Source organism: Leuresthes tenuis, unplaced genomic scaffold (genome assembly GCF_036924035.1).
Source record: "Leuresthes tenuis unplaced genomic scaffold, fLeuTen1.0.hap1 SCAF_15, whole genome shotgun sequence".
In the NCBI taxonomy this organism is placed as follows: domain Eukaryota; kingdom Metazoa; phylum Chordata; class Actinopteri; order Atheriniformes; family Atherinopsidae; genus Leuresthes; species Leuresthes tenuis.
In genome coordinates this window covers 1,208,885-1,229,735 of record NW_027325369.1, presented here as the reverse complement: position 1 = coordinate 1,229,735, position 20,851 = coordinate 1,208,885, and the positions used below count along the sequence as shown (strand labels likewise).

Genomic DNA, 20,851 nt, shown 5'->3' with positions numbered 1-20,851 from the left:
AGTAACACAAATAAATGAATAAAAGATCATCAACAACTAATATTCTACAATAAATGATTTATCATGTGAATACAAGGATAGAATATAATAAAAACTGAATAAAATGAATCAAAAGCCAGGCTAAAAATGAGGCTGCTCCATAATGATAATGATAAAAAGCTGCTTCACCGTCAGTGTTAGATCTAACCTTAGGAATTAATAAAAGACCTCTACCTGAGGACCGGAGACTTCTGGTTGGCTCACAGTTTAAAAGCAAATCTGATAAATAAGCAGGACTAAGACCATTAAGAGCTTTGAAAACCAGTAAAAGAAGTTAAAAATCAATCCTGAAGCACACAGGGAACCAGTGCAGAGACTTTAAAACCGGTGTAATGTGAGCTCTCTTTCTGGTCCTGGGTTCTGTAGTAGCTGCAGTGGTGATGTGCTCTTTTTTGTAAGACCAGACAGAAGAGATCCTACAGGTAATAAAAGCATGAATTAGTGTCTCTGTTGGCTTTAGAGAGAAAAAGACACACTTTGGCAGCTTTTTAGATGGTAAAAACAGATGGTTTTAGTGCTAGCGTTTCCAGTTTTTCCCTCAGTGCTTCAGGACCAATAACCAGTACTTCTGTTTAGTCCTGGTTGAAGGAAGTATTGATTAAGGGGGAAACCTCCTTGAACCGTCTGGTTGGGATTGGGTCTAGAATACAAGTTGATGATGAAGGTTGTTGTTGGCTCAGAGTTCGACTGGACAAAAACAGTCTGAATACAAATCAGCTTCTACAGACAGCCCAAAAGTTACTTTGCTTGATAAAATGTCGTTCAGCATGGTTACATGCACAGTTTGAATTAGACTTCCATCCTTGTCCCAGTTTAAGAGGGCAGAATCCAGTTATTGGCTGACACTGCGACACTGTGAAGTGTGTGAATGAACACTGAATACATCCTGCTGCCTCTGAGCTCCTCTGTGGGACGTCATGGTCCATGTAATCCAGCTGAATTCACTGCACAGATGCTGTCTTTAAGCTACTTTAACTGTGATTCTGTCAGATGAGGCTGTGGTTATAAAATCAGGATTTTATTAGAGCAGAGCGACAGTCTGGAAATGCTTTAAATGAGCCGACCCGTAGCCTTAATTAATGGGCTGATTTTCAGCCCCAGTTTCTGACGCATTTAGACAAAGGAGAGACTAATTCCATACTTTCTTTCCATTTACTGTATCGTGTAAATGATGTGGGAGTGTGGAGAATGCTGTGAATTTTCTCTGTAACAGAACCAGTGTTGAATCTCATTGTGTCTGGGTTTTCCTCTCACACCCAGCACCATCCAGTATCCTGTGGAAAGTGGATTGTCCGTTTCATGCAGACACTATAGACATTAGAAGACCAATCGGTCGGATTAGTTCATGTAAAGCCGTGGACTGTTTGTGAGAAAGAGCTGCATATTCTGAGGTGTCTGCATCTGCTTAAAGCCCCAGTCTGAATGAGACACTGCAGCAGGTTTCTGCCTCTCTCTCTCTGTGTGTGTTTGTGTGATGCTTGATTTGCATAATCATTTATAAAGAGTGTGAATCGGGCCGAGCGAGGCTGCAGCTCATCATGTATTCAGTAGCTTCTTCCTCGCTGTGCATCTGCAGGCTTGTTTCCAGGGCAACGCAGACTGCAACCATCAGAGGTGCGGCTGTGTGTCGCCAGCGCATCAAAACCTGAAATGAATGTGTAATGTCATCTGCTTTGAAGCTGCTGTTTCCATGAATTACATGGTATACACACACGTGTATATATATATGTGTGTGTGTGTGATATCTGTCATTTTAACCACTGCTGCAGTGATTTTCTCCACTGTTATTTGAAGTGTTTCCATGTCGGCCATCTTATCAGCTGTTGCCTTTGTGAGCACTGAGCAGCTTTCACCTGCATGTCCACGGATGCAGTTTAACTGTAACCCTCAGCAAATGCAGTGGAATCTGTACTGCCTTTGCATCTTAAGAGGCAGTAAGAGTTGTTACATCTGAGCAAGCAGGAGCTGTTTTGTGACAAACTCTCTCTGCTGCTTTGTTCTGCCTTTACACGGAGAGAATGAAGAATGAGAAGCACATTCATAGGCAGCATGCGGCATCGTGTTGTATGCAAAGAGGAATCACTCACTCTTCCAGTTCCTGGGGGGGGGTGTTGCAGACCAAATTCCTAAATTTCCCTGGGAGTTATTCATGCAGGGGAAACAATGCAGGCATCCCCCTCCTCCTCCTTCACCACCTCTGCAGCAGCAGCACGAGGAGGAGGAACAATAACCTGAGAGCAGAGGAGACACCGCAGTGTGAGAAAGCCTCCCTCACGGCCCGTCGCTCTGTTTGTGTTGGGAGCTGGTGGAGGCAGGGAGGGAGACCGCAGAGGGACCATGTCCTCCCCGCAGGTCTCCTCATCCCGCAGGCAGTCGTGCTATCTGTGTGACCTGCCCCGCATGCCCTGGGCCATGATCTGGGATTTCACCGAGCCCGTGTGTCGGGGCTGCGTCAATTACGAGGGCGCGGACCGGATCGAGTTCGTTATCGAGACAGCCCGCCATCTAAAGCGGGAACACGGCTTCCAGGAGGGGCGATCCCCTGCAGGAGGACCGCCGCCTCCTCCGCCGCAGCAGCCGTGCGTCGTGGCGAAGAGTCAGGCGTTGTTGCTGACCGAGAAAGAGTCCCTGGGACAGCTGAACAACCACCTGGCAGAAGGACCGGGGAAGGCTCAACAGCCCGGGTTGGACCGCTACCCCCTGGGGGCGGATAGCCGGACTAGATTTGACTACATTGGGCAGAGCTGTGGCAGCAAGCCGTCCGGCGAATTCGGAAGACTGAATGGGTTTAAAACGGACGACGGACCCCCGGAGCTAAACCGACAGAGTCCGGGCTCCCGGAGCAGGGGCAACGGGGGGCTGATGTCGGCATCTGGTCAGATGAACGTGCCTCCTAACCTGCTTCCGCAGACATTTCTCAACGGACCGATCGCGCATGGCGTCGCCGGCAGAAGCTCCACGCAGAGCTCGATGCTCGTCTCCCTGCCCGGCCTCTCTGAACCGGGAGGAAAGCGACCCGCCTCGGTGTCGAGCACGGACCAAGATCGGGAAATTAAGGAGAAGCAGCGTAACGCCGAGGCTCTCACCGAGCTGAGCGAGAGCCTTCGGAACCGACAGGAAGAGTGGGCGGGCAAGCCGAAAACTGTGCGGGAAACGCTGCTCACTCTGTCCGGCTGCACCCCCTTTGATGTCCGCTTCAAAAAGGACCACGGCCTGGTTGGCAGGGTGTTCGCCTTCGACGCCGTGTCGAAAAGCGGCATTGACTACGAGCTGAAGATCTTCATTGAGTACCCGAGCGGCTCCGGGACCGTGTTCTCCAGCGCCTCTGGGGTGGCCAAGCAGATGTACCAGGACTGCATGAAGGACTTCGGGAGAGGGCTGTCTTCCGGATTCAAGTATCTGGAGTACGAGAAGAAGCACGGTTCTGGAGACTGGCGTCTGCTGGGGGATTTATTGCCGGAATCGTTGCGGTTTTTTAGAGAGGATGTGGGGGACGACATGCTGCCTCAGTCCTACATCGACGGCAGCTACCCGCTTCTACCCACCTCCCTGGCGCTCCCCTGTCGGCCTTTGGTGTCAAGCAGCGGGAGCAGGTCCGGTGCCAGGAAGAGGAGAGCCTCCCCTGAACCCGACTCAGCTGACGGCGGGCTGAAGCTGACCGAGGAGCAGCAAAGACAGCAGTGGATCAACAGTCAGACGGAAGCACTCAAGCTCTCGATGGCCGGAGGCTCCTTCGCCGGGCCACCACCCTCGCCCGCCTCGGGACACCCGGGTGCCCCCTCAGGTCGTAGCACGCCGCCAGACTCTGCTGCAGCTCCGCAGAACAGACAGTCCCCGATGGCTTCAGACGCGCTTGGGAACCCCTGCTCTCCCAACAAGGATAGAGACTCTGTTCACTCCACCACCACCACCTCCTCCTCCAGACAAAACAGCAGTAGCCCCGTGTCCCCCGCGTCCATGTCCGGACACAGGCGCCTCTTGTCCCGCAACGGAGAGCTCGGGTTGTCCGCGTCGTCCGTGTCCGCAGGGAACATGGAGCAGGCGCACTCGCAGGACGTCCCTGACTCCCCGATGGCCAGCAGTGGGCCTCTCTGCTGCACCATCTGCCACGAACGCTTAGAGGACACCCATTTCGTGCAGTGCCCCTCTGTGCCCATCCACAAGTTCTGCTTCCCCTGCTCCAGGGAGAGCATCAAGGCCCAGGGAGCTACCGGGGAGGTGTACTGCCCCAGCGGAGAAAAATGCCCCCTGCTCGGCTCCAACGTGCCCTGGGCCTTCATGCAGGGGGAGATAGCCACCATCCTGGCTGGGGATGTACGGGTAAAGAAGGAGAGGGACCCATGAGGAGCGGGTGGAGATGCCTTTAACTCGCCTTTTGCTGAATAAGACACATTGTGACCACACAGTAGGTGTGAGGCGCCTCAAATCCCAACATTCCTCTGCCAGTGGAGGGAGATTACTGATCTGAGGATCATCTTTTCTTACACTTGGATCAAAATCCTTTTGATGTGCATCTTTTCGTGTAGCTTCCTCTCTAATATGTTTAAGTGAATTTAACTTTCACAGTAAAAACAAGTGGAGCTTGTGGATCTGACCACATAGCTGCTCATTAGAGCTCATTCTGGGGAAAAAAATCCTACAAATGTCAGATTCACTGTGTTCTTTTAAGTCATTTAAACAAATTTGAGGTTTGGACCACTTTTACGTATGGTATGTCATTTCAATCATGCTTTTATTTTTTAATATTTGATGATCATCCAGTCTTAAAGGACAGATTGAACATCAGGTTATGAAAACAGTACTATATCGGTAGTTTCTGCCTGTTCCGAGGAAGTTCACGACTGCACCACGTTGATTTGGATGCGGTATACATCATTTATTGATGCCGTATAACAGTATTGGGATTGTTTTTTCTCTTTTAACACAGTTGAATGATTTCTCGTATTTTACAGTGTGCTGTAGGTGGTTTTATGAATGGAAAGACACCACTGTGTGTACATGTTAATTCAGTATATAGTGACTTCCTGGACATCTAACAACAAAGATTACATTTACAGTATAATTGCTAGACTATGCAATATGTGTAGAAGTTGTTGTGGGATTGCTGGAACCTCCTGTCCTTGGTGTCTTGCTAACTGCTAGAAAGTTAAGAGTGAATTTGTCCGTGTGTGTGAGAGTAGGACAGATAAAAGCAGCCGATTACCAAAAGTTCACCAGTTGTGAGCTCTGACTGGCAGCTGAGAGGAAGTCAGCTGCAACGTTCTCTTTGTCTCATAATTGAAACTTCACAGAAGTGTTTGTCTTAAGCTGCTGTTATTTAGAGAAAAACAGTGTTTTCTACACTGCAGGGTTTTCCTGCACACACTGGTGTGTTATTTGAACTTTGAATTCATGGGTGAGTTAAAGACCGCTGCGTTTGGTTTACTGTGAAAGTCATGCTTTCATTTTGTACCGGCAGGCTTTTAGCACCAAAGTCTAAATCTGTCTAAAAAGTCTAAATGTCCTGTTTTTAACGAAAAAATCGAGTGAAAACGGAGCATGTAGGCAGGTCAGAGTAAAGCTTGTTTCTGCTTCTTCAACTCTGAGCATTCAATGCAATGTGGATTTTTTTTCCAGGTGTTTTATGTGCTGGCACGTCAGAGAAGAGTTGTTTCACAAAGACGAGCTGCTTTGTTTTTGCCGTTTGAACTGTTTCTAGACTAGTCAGTGGGAAGAGAAGCGGGAATTCTATTGTTTTCATGTTACAACATGTGGCGTGAGAACACTTTCCAGCAGTCCTACAGAAATCTAACTGGAGTTTGCCAGGTGTAAAAAATAACCTCAGTGTAAATAAAACCATTTGAAATGTAATTTTTAAGTAAACACCAGTCTGACATTTATGAGACATGAATATTGTCCTCCTGTAGCAGGTGTCTGGCTGAGAGAAATCCTCAGTGCTGCTTTAATCTGTAAAAGATGATGATGTACGGTGGTAGCTGTGTCTGTTGTTCAGGCCGAAACATAAACTCTAAGGACAGAAGATGCTCTGGGCGATGAAGAGAGTTAAACATGTCTGATTTTCATTGTGTGTGTTGTTTCTAAGTGCTTCATGTGGACAGAATTACAGCGAGGCAGTCTGAAAGTACATCCAATAGAGAAACTAAAGTTCAGATTGCTGTGCTCTCCATCTTTTGTATGAATATAAAGACGTGGATTTTAAAAGGTTATAGAGCTGTTTTAAAGGTCTATCTGCTTTGTCTGTTTATTACTCCGAAACCCATTAATTACCACAAATCTTAATTTTTCTAACCTCAGTGAAAAATGACCAATGGTTCATTCATTATTACACATATATTCTTATATACATGTGCTGTTTTTTCAGAGGTCCAGTTTGTAATCAAAAGCTTTGCCTACTGTCCTTAATTTCAGTGACAGAAACATTTCAAAAGAGGTTTTTACTGGCTTAAGAAAAAGCTTTGAAAATTATAGCCAAGGGCATGTGTCCAAGGAAGCCTGGAGGTATTCTGATTAAAGGTATTCTGATGTGCAGTTCCTAACCAAAAGTCAGAAGATCCACAACCTTGGGTTGATTTAACCAGAGAACCTTGGGTTGATTTAACCAGAGAACCTTGGGTTTAGTTAACCAGTGAACCTTGGGTTGAGTTAGCCAGATGACCTTGGGTTTAGTTAACCAGTGAACTTTGGGTTGATTTAACCAGTGAACCTTGGGTTGCGTTAACCAGATAACCTTGGGTTGAGTTAACCGGTGAACCTTTGGTTGATTTAACCGGTGAACCTTGGGTTGATTTAACCAGATGACCTTGGGTTGAGTTAACCAGTGAACACCAGATAACCTTGGGTTGAGTTAACCAGTGAACACCAGATAACCTTGGGTTGAGTTAACCAGATAACCTTGGGTTGAGTTAACCAGTGAACCTTGGGTTGATTTAACCAGTGAACCTTGGGTCTAGTTAACCAGAGAACCTTGGGTTGAGTTAACCGGTGAACCTTGGGTTGATTTAACCAGAGAACCTTGGGTTGATTTAACCAGAGAACCTTGGGTTTAGTTAACCAGTGAACCTTGGGTTGAGTTAGCCAGATGACCTTGGGTTTAGTTAACCAGTGAACTTTGGGTTGATTTAACCAGTGAACCTTGGGTTGCGTTAACCAGATAACCTTGGGTTGAGTTAACCGGTGAACCTTTGGTTGATTTAACCGGTGAACCTTGGGTTGATTTAACCAGATGACCTTGGGTTGAGTTAACCAGTGAACACCAGATAACCTTGGGTTGAGTTAACCAGTGAACACCAGATAACCTTGGGTTGAGTTAACCAGATAACCTTGGGTTGAGTTAACCAGTGAACCTTGGGTTGATTTAACCAGTGAACCTTGGGTCTAGTTAACCAGAGAACCTTGGGTTGAGTTAACCGGTGAACCTTGGGTTGAGTTAACCAGAGAAAATGCCAGTGCAGGAACACACCATGACCGCAGTCTTCCTTCCACTGACTCATTTCAGTGGAGAAATTAAGTTGAAAATCTTCTATCTGAGTGAAAGTTGTAGCAGAGACATTAAGTCAAACTTCTAAATGTTTTCTATGTTGATGTTTGAGAAAAGGTTGTCTTACCAAAGTGAAATTGTGTTTGTGTTTTCAAAGAGATGTGAACAGTGATGTTATGTACAAGTAGATAAGTTGAAGAGTGAGACAGCATTCAGTCGGACTTCATCACATTTTCAGCTGGTGTCTGTTAACAGTTTTATCATTTGAAACCCTTTTTTTACTCATGTTTAAAAGCTTTTTCACATTTTCGTTTGCTGTCCTGTTCTGTAGTGACGGATAAATGTGGTGAAAGTGATGAAACAAACACACTTTGTCTTGTAATGTGCCTTAGGGCTGAGTCAGTTGTAATAAATTCCATTGGTATGAACTTTTTCACTGAAATGGGACTTTTCTTTATGACCTTACAGATGAAACATTTAAACATTTCTTATGTTTTACTTAGCAGAAGCAGTATCATGGTTGAGATGACAAAATGCTCCGGTATCAACTGCAAGGGATAAAAGCAGCATTGAACTGAAGAAGTCATATTTTATGACTCATGTCAAGCAAAGCTTGTTACAGCAGCAGATTAAACACAACAAACCAAGTTCTTAAGGGGCTGGCCGACTCCAGCAGACTAATTCTAAGTAGATTTTAGACTGGTGTCACAAGTCTCTGGGACGGCTGCAGCAGGTCCAGTTACTTTGCATACCATAAAAGAGAGACCTTTCATCCATCTTCGTCCATACTCCCTACCCTCCTGCATTTGCTGTTGGCTTATCAGCTGTGACTGCAGCCCTCTGAGTCCACATTACCCAATATATTACCAGCAGTTTTCCAGTACCTGCTGCTGGTCTCATTGATTAAAGCCAGTAAAATGAATTTGAACAATGAGGGAGTAGCAGGGGAATACAAATACAATCCTCCACATTTAATATCTGAAGATAGGGACTCCATATGTGGACACATGCCAGCACTCATTCTCCAGCAGACTTGTCATCTGCTCACATGACTATCTGGTGTTGCAGTGGTGGGAATGATGGGCCCATCATTGCTTTAACCAGAGTTGGCTGATCCCCTGTGACTGCATCTCTGCCATCTTCTAGGTGTCGCTGGAACACAGCAGGAGTGTGGCCATATTAAAAAGACACAGTTTAGTAAGAATCCTGAGCATAAAACGATGCTAAGCTCTCGTAAAGCAGCTCTGTGGGACGTTTCTCTTCTAGTTAAAAAAAAAAAGAAAGAATGTCTGATGTTGTGACTGTGCAATAGATTGCTCTATTATTTCAAAGCTATTATAAGAATATCTGTCATGCAGATCAGCAGAGCACAGGGCCGCAGGGGGACCGGAGCCTATCCCAGCTGTCACTGGGTGAGAGGGAGGGTACTCCAGTGGTTTCCTCTCCAGAGAATGAAAGCATGCTGGCACACTCACTCACTCACACACACACATATCACTGTGTGCATATTAGCATGCAAACAATGAGCTGCAGCACTGAGCCAAGGGCACCTTGACCATCATTTGGCACAAAGGAATACAGACTTCAGGTGAGTTGTTGCTCTAAGAGAAATCTGCAATGCAGCTAGAAACCAAAATCACAGCAAGGACAGCTGCTGCTTCTCACACAGGATTACTACACCGCTCCTACTTTCAGGACTACTTGTCATACTACACTTCTCAGTAGTACTTCTGATATTAAAGTAAAACCTTCTCAGGAATGTTCCACTGATGAAGCATAAAACACAGTTTGTTGCAGTGCAGATTCTGCACATGCTCTCTTGACTGCTGTCTTCATCAGATTGGTCTGGGAGGCCTTTAATAGGATGGTTATTTGCTTGTTTGCTGGCTCAGGTCCTCTGCATCACAAAGACTCTACACTGCACTGTCTGTCTTTCAGACCTGCAGCACTTCCTGTTAATCTGATGTCATTTTTGAAAACATCCCTCTCCCTTTAAGGAAAACATCTGACAAACTCTTAATGAATGCAGGCACGTGATTATGATGCATCGCTGTGGGATTATTTTACACATGCCTGTGCTGACCAATTAAGATGAGATGTGTGGAAATTGTTGAATTAACTTGTCTTGTTTCTTTTCTTCCCTCCTTATAAATCTGTAGAAAGATGTGAAAACATGCCCCAGGCATCTGTCTGCACATGCATATTTTATGTGTGATAGCAAATTCATGATTTAAATACTGGTTATACCCTTAAATGTACAGACAGAGGTCAGTATCTAAAGTAACCTGGATGCAAAATATTTATGGATTTATTCTATTTAAGTCAGCCTTGTTAAAAACAAAAACAAAAAAATGGAAAGTGCTAAATATATAGTTATTGTGTAAGGAACATTCTCATTTTACACACTGATAGATGTTAAATCAGATAAATGCCTCTGGGGTCAGATCTATGGGTCACAGTTTTCACGATTTTTTTGTTACTGTGGGATACTTTTCATTGAAGAAAATGAGCTTTGGGATGCAGCCTCAGTTTCATCCATCTGTGTTTAGTTTTTTTTGTCTGTACATTGCTGTAGTCAGTTTTCTCCCCTCCTCCTCTGGTACTGTACAGGATGTGGTTGCCATGGATACATCGTCCTGAAAGCTGAAAGCGTAATTCATTTAGCAATGTGCTGAGAAAACAACGACGGGGAAACATGATGTGAAAAATATAAATTGAACTCATAAATATAATCTGGATGTAGTAGATGTAATACTCACAGATGTAAAATTGATCTAATGTGCAAGAGTTGATTGATTAAAGCCAGTAAAATTAATTTGAACAATGAGGGAGTAGCAGGGGAATACAAATACAATCCTCCACATTTAATATCTGAAGATAGGGACTGCATATGTGGACACATGCCAGCACTCATTCTCCAGCAGACTTGTCATCTGCTCACATGACTATCTGGTGTTCCAGTGGTGGGAATGATGGGCACAGTGGACTAACTCAACACAAATCTGCTTCAACTAAACCTCTCTGCGACGGAAGCATAGATCACCTGAACCAGTCAGTCCATCCATTGCAAGAGCCCTTTTCACACTGGCTGTTCGATGTCAGACTGCTTGTTTTGCATGGCTGTCCAGGTGGTAACTTATGATAATCACAGAGGTGACTTCATGAATGCAAGGCATAGCTGTCAAGGAGGAACATCCCAATGTAACAGTTGTCGCTCAGCAGATTCCATACACTGGCTTGTTATTTGAAAGCACACACGCATATGGAGCTACAGGACATTTGTTTTGCCAGTAGAAATGACAGAAGGTGAACAACAGCAGCCCAACAAGTCTCTATATATTTTTTCTTTAAAACATTTTTTGTATCGGTATGGAAAATTTTCTGTTCGTCCAAGGCTGTGAGAAACTGGGTGTCGTGACTGGTGGCCAGTTCTTTCTCCGACCATGTTGCATCTGTCTCTCAGTCACATCACTTTGCACTGTGCACGGAGCCTGGTCAGCGGATGCTGAGGCGCATAGTGCTCAGAGGTCACCAACTTTCTGCAGAGTCGGTCGCTACAGACCTCCAAACTTCCTGTGGCCTTCAGATCAGCTCAAGAACAGTGCGTAGAGAGCTTCATGGAATGGGTTTCCATGGTAACTGCATCCAAGCCATACATCACCAAGTGCAATGCAAAGTGATGTGGTGTAAAACATGCTGCCACTGGGGTCTAGAGCAGTGGAGATGTGTTCTCTGGAGTGACGCTTCTCCATCTGGAAACCTGATGGATGAGTCTGGGTTTTGCGGTTGCCAAGGGAACGGTACTTGTCTGACTGCATTGTGTAAGGTTTGGTGGAGGAGGGATTATGGTGTGGGGTTGTTCTTCAGGAGCTGGGCTTGGCCCCTTAGTTCCAGTGAAAGGAACTGAATGCTTCAGCATACCAAGAGATTTTGGACCATTTCATGCTCCAAACTCTGTAGAAACAGTTTGGGGATGGACCCTTCCTGTTCCAACATGACTGCACACCAGTGCACAAAGCAAGGTCCATAAAGACTGGATGATCCAGTTTGGTGTGGAAGAACCTGACTGTCCTGCACAGAGTCCTGACCTCAACCCAATAGAACATCTTTGGGATGAATTAGAGCAGAGACTGAGAGCCTTCTGTCCAACATCAGTGTCTGAAATCACAAATGAGCTTCTGGAAGAATGGTCAAAAACTCCCAAAAACACACTCCTAAACCTTGTGGAAAGCTTGTCCAGAAGAGCTGAAGCTGTTATAGCTACTAAGGGTGGGCCGACATCATATTAAACCCTATGGAGTAAGAATGGGATGAACTTAAATTCATTTGTGTGTAAAGGCAGATGAGCGAATACATTTGGCAGTATAGTGTATGTTTAGGGTATAGCTGAAAGCATACCCTCAACATGGACCTGTTAGGTTTCTAAGAGATGGAGAGTCCCCCTTCCTTTCTTATCTCAGCACAGATGAAAAAGAAATTAGATGAGGGTGAGTGAGAGGACATCACAAAATAAGAGGGGAAAGCTAGTGGATAAGAGAAAAGGAGAAAAAAATGCTATCTCACTGTGAGCAGAGGCTATTATCTTCCATCAGCATCTGAAACTACTTTTGTGTTGCCTAGCAACAGCAGAAACGATGATCTTTCCTGAGCTGGTAAATGACTGAGCAGGGGGTTATGGACTCTCGCTAACACACACACACCCACACGCCGATCCATGTGCATGATGATGATGCATCCATCAAGCTTCTCTTTAAATTCAGTTCTCTTTTATTTGTATAGCATCAAGAAATAGCATCTCAGGGCTCTCCAAAAATACAGTCCAAAATATAGAAGCAGAAAATTCAGTCATGGTCAGGTCTTTATGTCTTTAAGGCAATCTCGTAGTCTAACCAACTGATTGCATTGTGTTAACTGGGTCTGTGTAAGGGTTTTAAAACACCAAGCTGAGACCCTCTGTGACGTAAAACTGACCTGGTCTCCCCTCGGTTTCTTCACTCCACACTATCATTATTCAATCCATCAGATTCTAGTGTATCTGATGGCAACTCACTTTAAACACCAAAATGATTTCAGATCACCAATTAGAAATGAGACACGTCTTTGTTGAAATTAAATGATGTAATAAAAGACCAGCAACTCCAGCTCAACATTTCATATTAAACCCCTAAGCACATCTCTCTTTCATTAAAATGTCGTGTTTGTTCATGTTTCAGCTGCAGAAGGGATCTTAACAAGTTATTTACTTGCACATTTAGACTGTGAGTTACTTTTATTACACCAAGAGATTCATTTGTTAAAGACGTTCTCAGTCATGAACACCAGAGATTTTCTGGCGTTCTAGAAGCACAATGTGTAAATGAATGTGTTATATTTGGAAAAGAGGCTCCTTCACTGTTGATATTAATACCACATAGATTTCAATGTATCCACTTTACTGTTGATTGAATAGAAAGAAACATACAGGTTAACAGAGTCTAAAAGAAAGCACAAATCCTTTAGACTATTTGCTACCTGTATACACACGTTCTCTTACTCACTGATCTCTCACCCTCCTCATATTATGCTGGCTGGGTAATCTCTGCAATAAACCAGGAGCAATTGCTGCAAATATTTGTATCCTCATAATGTAGCTCCAGGACTTATCACGTAAACGTAAGGGCTGCAGTTTATGTACGAAAAACAGCTCTTTAAATTAAACGGCTATTGCATAGATAGTGTTAATGAACATGTTATTGGGATTAAAGGAACTGCATTAGGCTGGTTTAAGTCATATTTATCTGATAGATTCCAGTTTGTTCTTGTAAATGAAGAATCTTCCTCACACACCAGAGTAAGTCATGGAGTTCGTCAGGGTTCTGTGCTTGGACCGATTCTTTTTACTTTATACATGCATCCATTAGGTAACATTATCAGGCATAAATTTCCATTGCTGATGCTGATGATACTCAGCTGTACTTATCTATGAAACCGAAGTTTTACAAAAGAAAATGAATGAATGAGTGTGTTAGGGGGTCATTTTACCTACGTGTAGCTGGAGCCATCACAATGAATTTGATTAGATTGGATTATGATTGGATTACAACGAATTAGATTGTAATTGGTTTGAATTGGACTGCATCTTTGAAGTGTCTTGAGATGACATTTGTTGTGATTTGGTGCTATATAAATGAACTGAATTGAACTGAATTGAATTGGTCAGCAGTCCCAATCAATCCAATTAAAAAATGTACACATTTCGGTGATGACATGACAGTAGACTGCCTTCTCCCTCACCAGTTGGATACAGAACCGGCACAATAACCGCACCATACTCGGCCACACTCTACCCAGGGCTGAAATAACTGTTTGAGCTCTTTGAAAAGCACCGGATTGTTTACATTCTATGTACTTTTGTTGTAATTGTGCCGTAAGTATAAACCTTCATCAACATCTGGTCTGTGTGTCCTCTTGTTTCAGAGACAGCAGGTATCTCCAGAATAAATCGATGACTGAAGCTTCTTACCCGCAGTCTGTGGCCTGTCACAGCCAGGAGGCAGTGAGAAGAGCCAATGAGATGCTGAAGAAGATGGGACGTCTGAACACTGATATGAAGATGCTGCTGACAGTAAGTATGCCATAAAACTGAGGAACGTAGATGGCTGAAGCACCCTCAGGCTATCGATTTAAAAGGTTCAAAATTTCAGAAAAATATCGACCTTGGAGGTTAATATCTGGACAACACAGAGACCTGGCATCTGTACTGAGACTTTTTAGATTTGTTTCGTTTTTCATCTTAAAGCATGAACAACATTGTATCATCCAGCAGCCAGAAGACTCGCCACAGTTCACCAGGATCGCACCAGACCCCCACCAGGACCAACAACACCAGCCTCAACTCCAGCAACAAAAATCCCAACAAGACCATTTTCAAACCCATCAAAAGTCAACCCAACAATCCTACCCCCTTCAATGCCAGTCCCCAAAAAACAATTCTCAAAACAACCATTTCTCATTTCAACCTTTTCAGGACCAACACAGGGAGACTCACATGAACAGGTCCCAACACCTAAAGGCCAACCAAAACCAGTCCCAATCCCAAAATCCACAATCCAGTCAAACAAAACCCCAACAAAACTCTTACCCTCACAGTCTGTTCCATCAAATCCCGTCTCAAGAAAATCATATCCCTGAAACCCAGTCCCAACGGTCCCAGTCTGCATTGGTTCATAAAAGATCTGTGGGCCCATCAATGCTTGAGGAGGCTGGTCAGGTTCTCCGGCAGGCTCAGAGACAGAAGAAAGTTCTGGACGAGAACCTGGAGGCACTTCTGAAAGCCAAGAATGGAGAGATCCTACATTGCCAGCTGGAAGCCTTAGCTGCAAACAGGTAACTATTGCTGATGGTAGACTTCAATAAAGCTAATGCTAGCTTGGTGATGTTAGCTTAGCTTAGACTTAGACTTCGCTTGCCTGGATGTGGCCTAGAAAAGGGCTATCTGTTCTTATTCCTTTGCCTAAATGCTTTTCTCTGCACGTGTTCTATCATATTGTCTTAGTTACATGAAAAGTTTCCTTTTCTTGTTCTAGATCTAGAGTTTTACTGAAGTCAGAGCCTGAAAGGCATGGTCACACTCAATTCAGTTCAGTTTTATTTATATGGCGCCAAACCACAACAAATGTAATTTCAGGGCAATTCAAGCCCATTAGAGTCCAATTCATTGTAATATAATGACATAATTCAGTCGAATCCAGTTAGTTGAATAACAAATAAGTTAAATTCATACATACATACACTCTGTTGGAGAAATTGGTACATGTAAGTGAAGCTGAATTCACTGCACAGATGTTGTCTTTAAGTCACTTTAACGGTGATTCAGTCAGATGAGGCTGTGGTTATAAATCAGGATTTTATTAGAGCAGAGCGACAGGCTGAAAATGCTTTCAGTGACCAGCAGCTGATAAGTTGTTCTTAATTAGCTGATTTTCAGTCCCAGTTTCTGACAAAACAAACAGAAAAATACGTCAAAGAGAGCAGCTTTATTGAGGATTAATCTACACTTATAATTTACTGTTTTTACTAAAAGCTGCAGAAAGATTGAATTTTGGAGCATGTATAGAGCACCTTGGCTCATTTGAGTCCAGTAATGTGTATCCCAACATGTAACTACTCTGAACACCAACTGCATTATCTGGATGTGTCAGTCCAGTTTGGCTATGAGTAATTTTTAAGCCTGGTTTTGGTGGAACTAGCACAATAATTAGGTTTTCTCTAGCATCCTTTAAAGACGCTCAATGATCTCTGTGACCATCCTTGTTGCATGTTTATTTATGAGAGGTTCCCCTTCAGAATGCAAAATTTGGGGATGAGGGTATTTAAATAGAGTATTTTACTCAGGTTTGTAGTATACAATTCACAGCTGATTGTGCCATTATTTACTGCCAAAAATCACATCTTAAATTTTTCATTTGACCTGGTTGTGATAGCTGCTGCCAGGGGGAAAAGAGAGATAGTTGTCATGGAATGTCAGTGAAAGATTTTGACAACATACACACTGTCAAGACACATTATTAATTTACTTGAGGAAAACTAAGGACTTGGGACCTTCCACTAAGCTGTGAGAAACCTGCTAACTTCACTGGTTGTGGTTCAGTCTCAGCCGGGAGTCATCTTAAAAATTACAACACATCAAAATGATAATCCGCTCTTAGATTTACTTTACACACTAAACCTTCCTTGCATTAACTGGAATGTCTTTCCCATTAAAACTTGCACTACCTAATGTAAGATCATTGGTAAAAACAAAAAAGATCCTTCTTGGACTGGACTCTATGCTTCTAACTGAGACCTGGCTTGATAACACTGCTAATACTGAGTTGATTGAAACAACACTTGCTAACTACAGTTTTGAACACGGTACCGATACGAATAGGAAGGATGGGGGAATCACTGTCATGTGCAGACGTATTTTACGCAGATCTGAGTTCTGAATATTTAGGTGTTGGTGTGAGAATGTGTGTGATAGAGGAAAAAAAGCACTGTAAGACTGTAGGCTAAGGTGTGCTGTTTGAGTGAATGTGGATTGTAGTGTAAAAGTGCTGCGAGTGGTCAACTAGACCTTAATTAATTAAATTAATCACAAATTGATTTTGAGATTAATAGTTTAATTCCTACAATAAAGGAGTGAAATCATTCTGACAGTCATACGTCTCCCAGGTAATTAATAATAATCAGTGCAGTTTGGCTTTTTTTTTTATTATCTTCTCTTGAAAAAATGTAAAAAATCCCTTTAGAGCCACTCCAGCTGAATGTCTCCCCAAGAGCAAATGTAACAAATTTACTATTTTTTTTAAAATTAGAGATGATGTATTGGATTCTTGTAATAACTCATCAACCTTAACTTCTTACTGCATTACTGCCACAACCCCAATGCCCACCTTCTCACCTATAAATTCCAGAGGTATGGAAATACTATTCATCATCTAAAGTCCGGCACATGATCCTATTCCCACCATGAATTACTTGGGAAAACATAACCAATCATTTTCCCTGCTTCTCTCTTTAAACCTCGCTCCATCTATAATCAATTCCTGTGGACCTTTTCTTAGTGAAATATTTGAAACATTTTTCTATAAGCAACTGGGTGAATATCTTTCGTACAACAACATTTCTGATGCTCACCACTCAGGTTTCGGAGCCGACCACAGCACAGAAACAGGTCTGATTTAAGTAATCAGTGACGTTAGGATCAGCAGTAACTCACAGAAAGCTTCAGCGTCTGTTCTGCTGGATCTCGCTGCTGCCTTGGACACTGTCGATCGTTACATTTTGATTCAAAGGCTTCATGATCTTATCTTAAGGTCAGGTTCTTAACTGGTTTGCATCATATCTAAGAGATGAGAGTTGTCATGTTTTGGTTTTAAATCAACTGAAAGAACATTTCTATCAGGGGTTCCACAAGGGACAACTCTTGGTCCACTTTTCTTTAATCTTTACATGCTCCCACTCTGTAATATCATAAAGACTCTTTATGTAGCCAACCATTCACATGCTGATCATACACAGTGGTATTTATCTTTTTCATCTGTTCTCAAACTGCTTAACAGTATTAAAACCGAATGGAGACAAAACTGAAACTGTTGTTGTGGGCTGAAATAGTCGGAGGCAGAACAGCAGTTCATGCTTGTCTTCACTGTTTCTAAAACACAACAAGCAAATCGGAGACCCTGGCATTAGTTTGGATCTCAGTTTTCATAATCATATTACCAATATTACTAGAAATAAAGTTGGAATTTTTCCCATCAGCATCGAGGACAGAAAAGGCTTGTACCTCCACCTCCTGTTGTGCCTCTCTACCTCTTTAAATCTAGACTAAAAACATACTTATTTCAGATGGCTTTTAATACCCAGTAGTATGGCGACTCTTTTATCTTATCTTATTCAATTTTGCTGTATTTTATTGCGTTTACTGTTATTTTATTGTTTTGTACTTATTCTTTTCTTTATTCATTATCTGCTGTAAAGCACTTTGGTACACAGAAATGGATTGTTGTAAAGGGCTGTATACATAAATTACATTTACATTTACTTTAACTTAGCCCCAGCTCTGCATCCACGGTACAGCTTCCTCAGCTCAGTCGGAATATGATGTTTTATTCCGTGTCCAGTTCTTGACAGGGCCAACAGTTCTTCTCTACTGTATGCTGCTCTACTCATAGCAGTGCACATTGTTCAATAAAATAAATAAAAATAAAAAAACATAAAAAAACAACATACAGCGAAAAAAAAGTCAATAAAAATCAATAAAAAATCTCAGAGCTACTCAGACTTGCTGCCGATTAGACCGGCGCATAGCAACCATCAACTGCTGGATGTCCCACAGAAACATTTCAGAGGAGGAGGAGAGAAAAACTTTAACATGTGTCTGTTCTGTCTGCAGAGACTGGACCGAGGAAGTTCAAATCAAGAAGACAGTGGACACCTGGATCAATACTTTATCCAGTGACTTCCAGGTGAGTTCAGTTCAAGAAACCAATGAATTCTGATGCTCTTGCAACTGTCTGCTCTAAGAGAAATTTACAAGCCTCTGTTTTCCCCGAAACTATCACAGCTATTCTGCTTTTTCTTCTCTTCTAAGACTCCCCCGAGTCCTCCCCAGGCTGGGAAATCTTCAGTAGATGCTGCCCGCTGCAGGTCTGCAGATACTGGAACGTCACAGCAGAGGGCTGCAGGGAGAGGGAGGCCGCTGAGCGTGCTCAGAGCAACAGGAGCTAAGCCAGTGATGGAAAGAGGAAGCAGAGGGAAAAGAGCTGGACTCAAAACGGTCACACTGGATTCTAGTTTCAGTGATGGATTTGACTGATCAGAAACATGAAGGTGATTACTCTGACGCTGATGCTGTTTGTGTGTACCTGCAGGAGGCGGAGTCTGACAGAGTCACAGGTAAGCTGACGAGCAGCCAGCAGGTGGAGGTTGACAGACAGTCACACCTGAGTCGTATGTATGGTAAAGTCCCGTATGAAGGTCTGAGGCGAACCCTGAAGAAGAGCCCATACCTTCACTTCAGCTCCCCTGCATCACCGCTCAGCAGGAAGCCCTGCCCCCGCCTGGTGGAGAGCATCAGAGGTCAGGAATGACCACTCACATTTAGATGGTCTGCAAATGTTCAGCTGTGGATGAACTCACTCTCTCTCATCTGTCTGCCCGTGTTTCCTTGCAGGAGTGAGGCTGAAGTCCTGTAAGACTCAGACCAGTTTGACTCCTCCCCTCAGCTTGTCACCTGGACACCCTCAGCATCACCACGTGTTCAGCTCCTCTCACCGAACCTCACATGACCCCGGTCACCACACCATGACCTTTACAGACAGCTCCCCTGTTGCTATGGCAATCCCACTGGGTCGGTAAACTAGTTAACATCTTTCATTCATCTTATTTTTGAATAAGTGCAGAACTCTCAGTCCTTCTACAATGTTCCTGAGATATGTGTGAGTGATTGCTAGGCAACACCATCACAAGATGTTTATTTTTGAACAATGTGCAACATACGCTGTGCAAAATGACAGTTCAATGTCACACCAAGGGCATTGTGTGTGTGTGGCCTGTGCAGAGGATACCCTCCATTTTGGCTTTCATGACATCATCACACTGGCTGCATTAGACACATATCTCAGCTGTGGTTTGAGCAAAAAAAAACCCTTTCACTGTAGTTTTAGTATGTAGGCAACAGGCCAGATACATTAGAAACGCAGTTTAAGATGAGATAAACCTTTATTAGCCCCACAGCAGACAAATTCACATTGTTACAGCAGCAAAATCAAGATATGAATCAAGATATGCTAGTTTTATAGACAGATGATAAAAAATAAAATATAAATCAGCTGACAAACATGTAGAAGTGGAGCTGAGAGGAAGGTGTGGTCAAAATAGAAATAAGAGCACCACAATATAACCAAGGAAGTGGGGGGGGGGAGCAAAGCTGACTGTACAGTCTGACTGCAGCAGGAACAAAGACTTGCTTTACCTCTCCTTCATCAGCTTCATCAGCTTCTTAAACTCTGTCCCCACTGGTGTTCTAAAGGGCATTTTGTCCTCAGCGTTGAAGAAGATCAGTGATGTCTGATGACTTCATCTGTTCAGTCCTGTGTAGCCCTCTCTTCTTGGCTGCACTCATGCCTTCCTTATTTCTGACTGGCACCATCGGGCTGTCCTTTAAATACGATTTTGTGCCCATTTACTGCTTTGAATGGCCCAGCATGTAGGTGCATTCAGAATACAAAACTGCATATGAAATAGCCACATAAATAGATTAAAAGGGGAGAGGATGAGGGCTTCCCTCATTCTTTGTTGAGATATAGCCCTCATTTTTCACTCATACTCTCTTACAGCCTACACAATGTTTTCTTCTACGCATTCACACACATTCGTACACCAATGCACACATAGGAAGGCAACGTGGGGTTCAGTGTCTTGCCCAAGGACACTTTCAGGGGAAGAGTTAAAACTCAGTTAAAACTCATCTGTTTGAAGAGTTTCAGTCAGGATTCAGAGTGCATCATAGCACAGAAACAGCACTGGTGAAAGTTACCAATGATCTCCTCTTAGCCTCTGATAGCGGACTTGTTTCTGTGCTTGTCCTGTTGGATCTCAGTGCTGCATTTGATACAATCGATCACAGCATTCTGTTACAGAGACTTGAACATGTTATTGGGATTAAAGGAACTGCATTAGGCTGGTTTAAGTCATATTTATCTGATAGATTCCAGTTTGTTCTTGTAAATGAAGAATCTTCCTCACACACCAGAGTAAGTCATGGAGTTCCTCAGGGTTCTGTGCTTGGACCGATTCTTTTTACTTTATACA

General features: G+C 43.4%; 2 protein-coding genes across 4 annotated transcripts in view; both read left to right on the top strand.

Moving 5' to 3' along the window:
• kiaa0586 (KIAA0586 ortholog) overlaps window positions 1-20,851 on the top strand; it is a 43,219-nt gene that overhangs the window by 7,575 nt on the left and 14,793 nt on the right. Inside the window, exons 8-14 of one of the 3 annotated variants that reach the window (XM_072365084.1) lie at window positions 13,973-14,120; window positions 14,319-14,551; window positions 14,645-14,881; window positions 18,432-18,504; window positions 18,630-18,815; window positions 18,910-19,117; window positions 19,212-19,388. In XM_072365084.1, the coding sequence (XP_072221185.1) occupies window positions 13,973-14,120; window positions 14,319-14,551; window positions 14,645-14,881; window positions 18,432-18,504; window positions 18,630-18,815; window positions 18,910-19,117; window positions 19,212-19,388 (1,262 nt within the window). Of the gene's footprint in view, window positions 1-13,972; window positions 14,121-14,318; window positions 14,882-18,431; window positions 18,505-18,629; window positions 18,816-18,909; window positions 19,118-19,211; window positions 19,389-20,851 lie in introns of all 3 variants that reach the window. The other 2 variants (XM_072365083.1, XM_072365082.1) reach the window with 2 other exon arrangements.
• On the top strand, window positions 1,935-7,945 carry irf2bpl (interferon regulatory factor 2 binding protein-like). Its single transcript, XM_072365917.1, has 2 exons — window positions 1,935-6,675; window positions 6,714-7,945. The coding sequence occupies exon 1, from the start codon at window positions 2,377-2,379 to the stop codon at window positions 4,381-4,383; it is 2,007 nt and encodes a 668-aa protein (XP_072222018.1). The 5' UTR covers window positions 1,935-2,376; the 3' UTR covers window positions 4,384-6,675; window positions 6,714-7,945.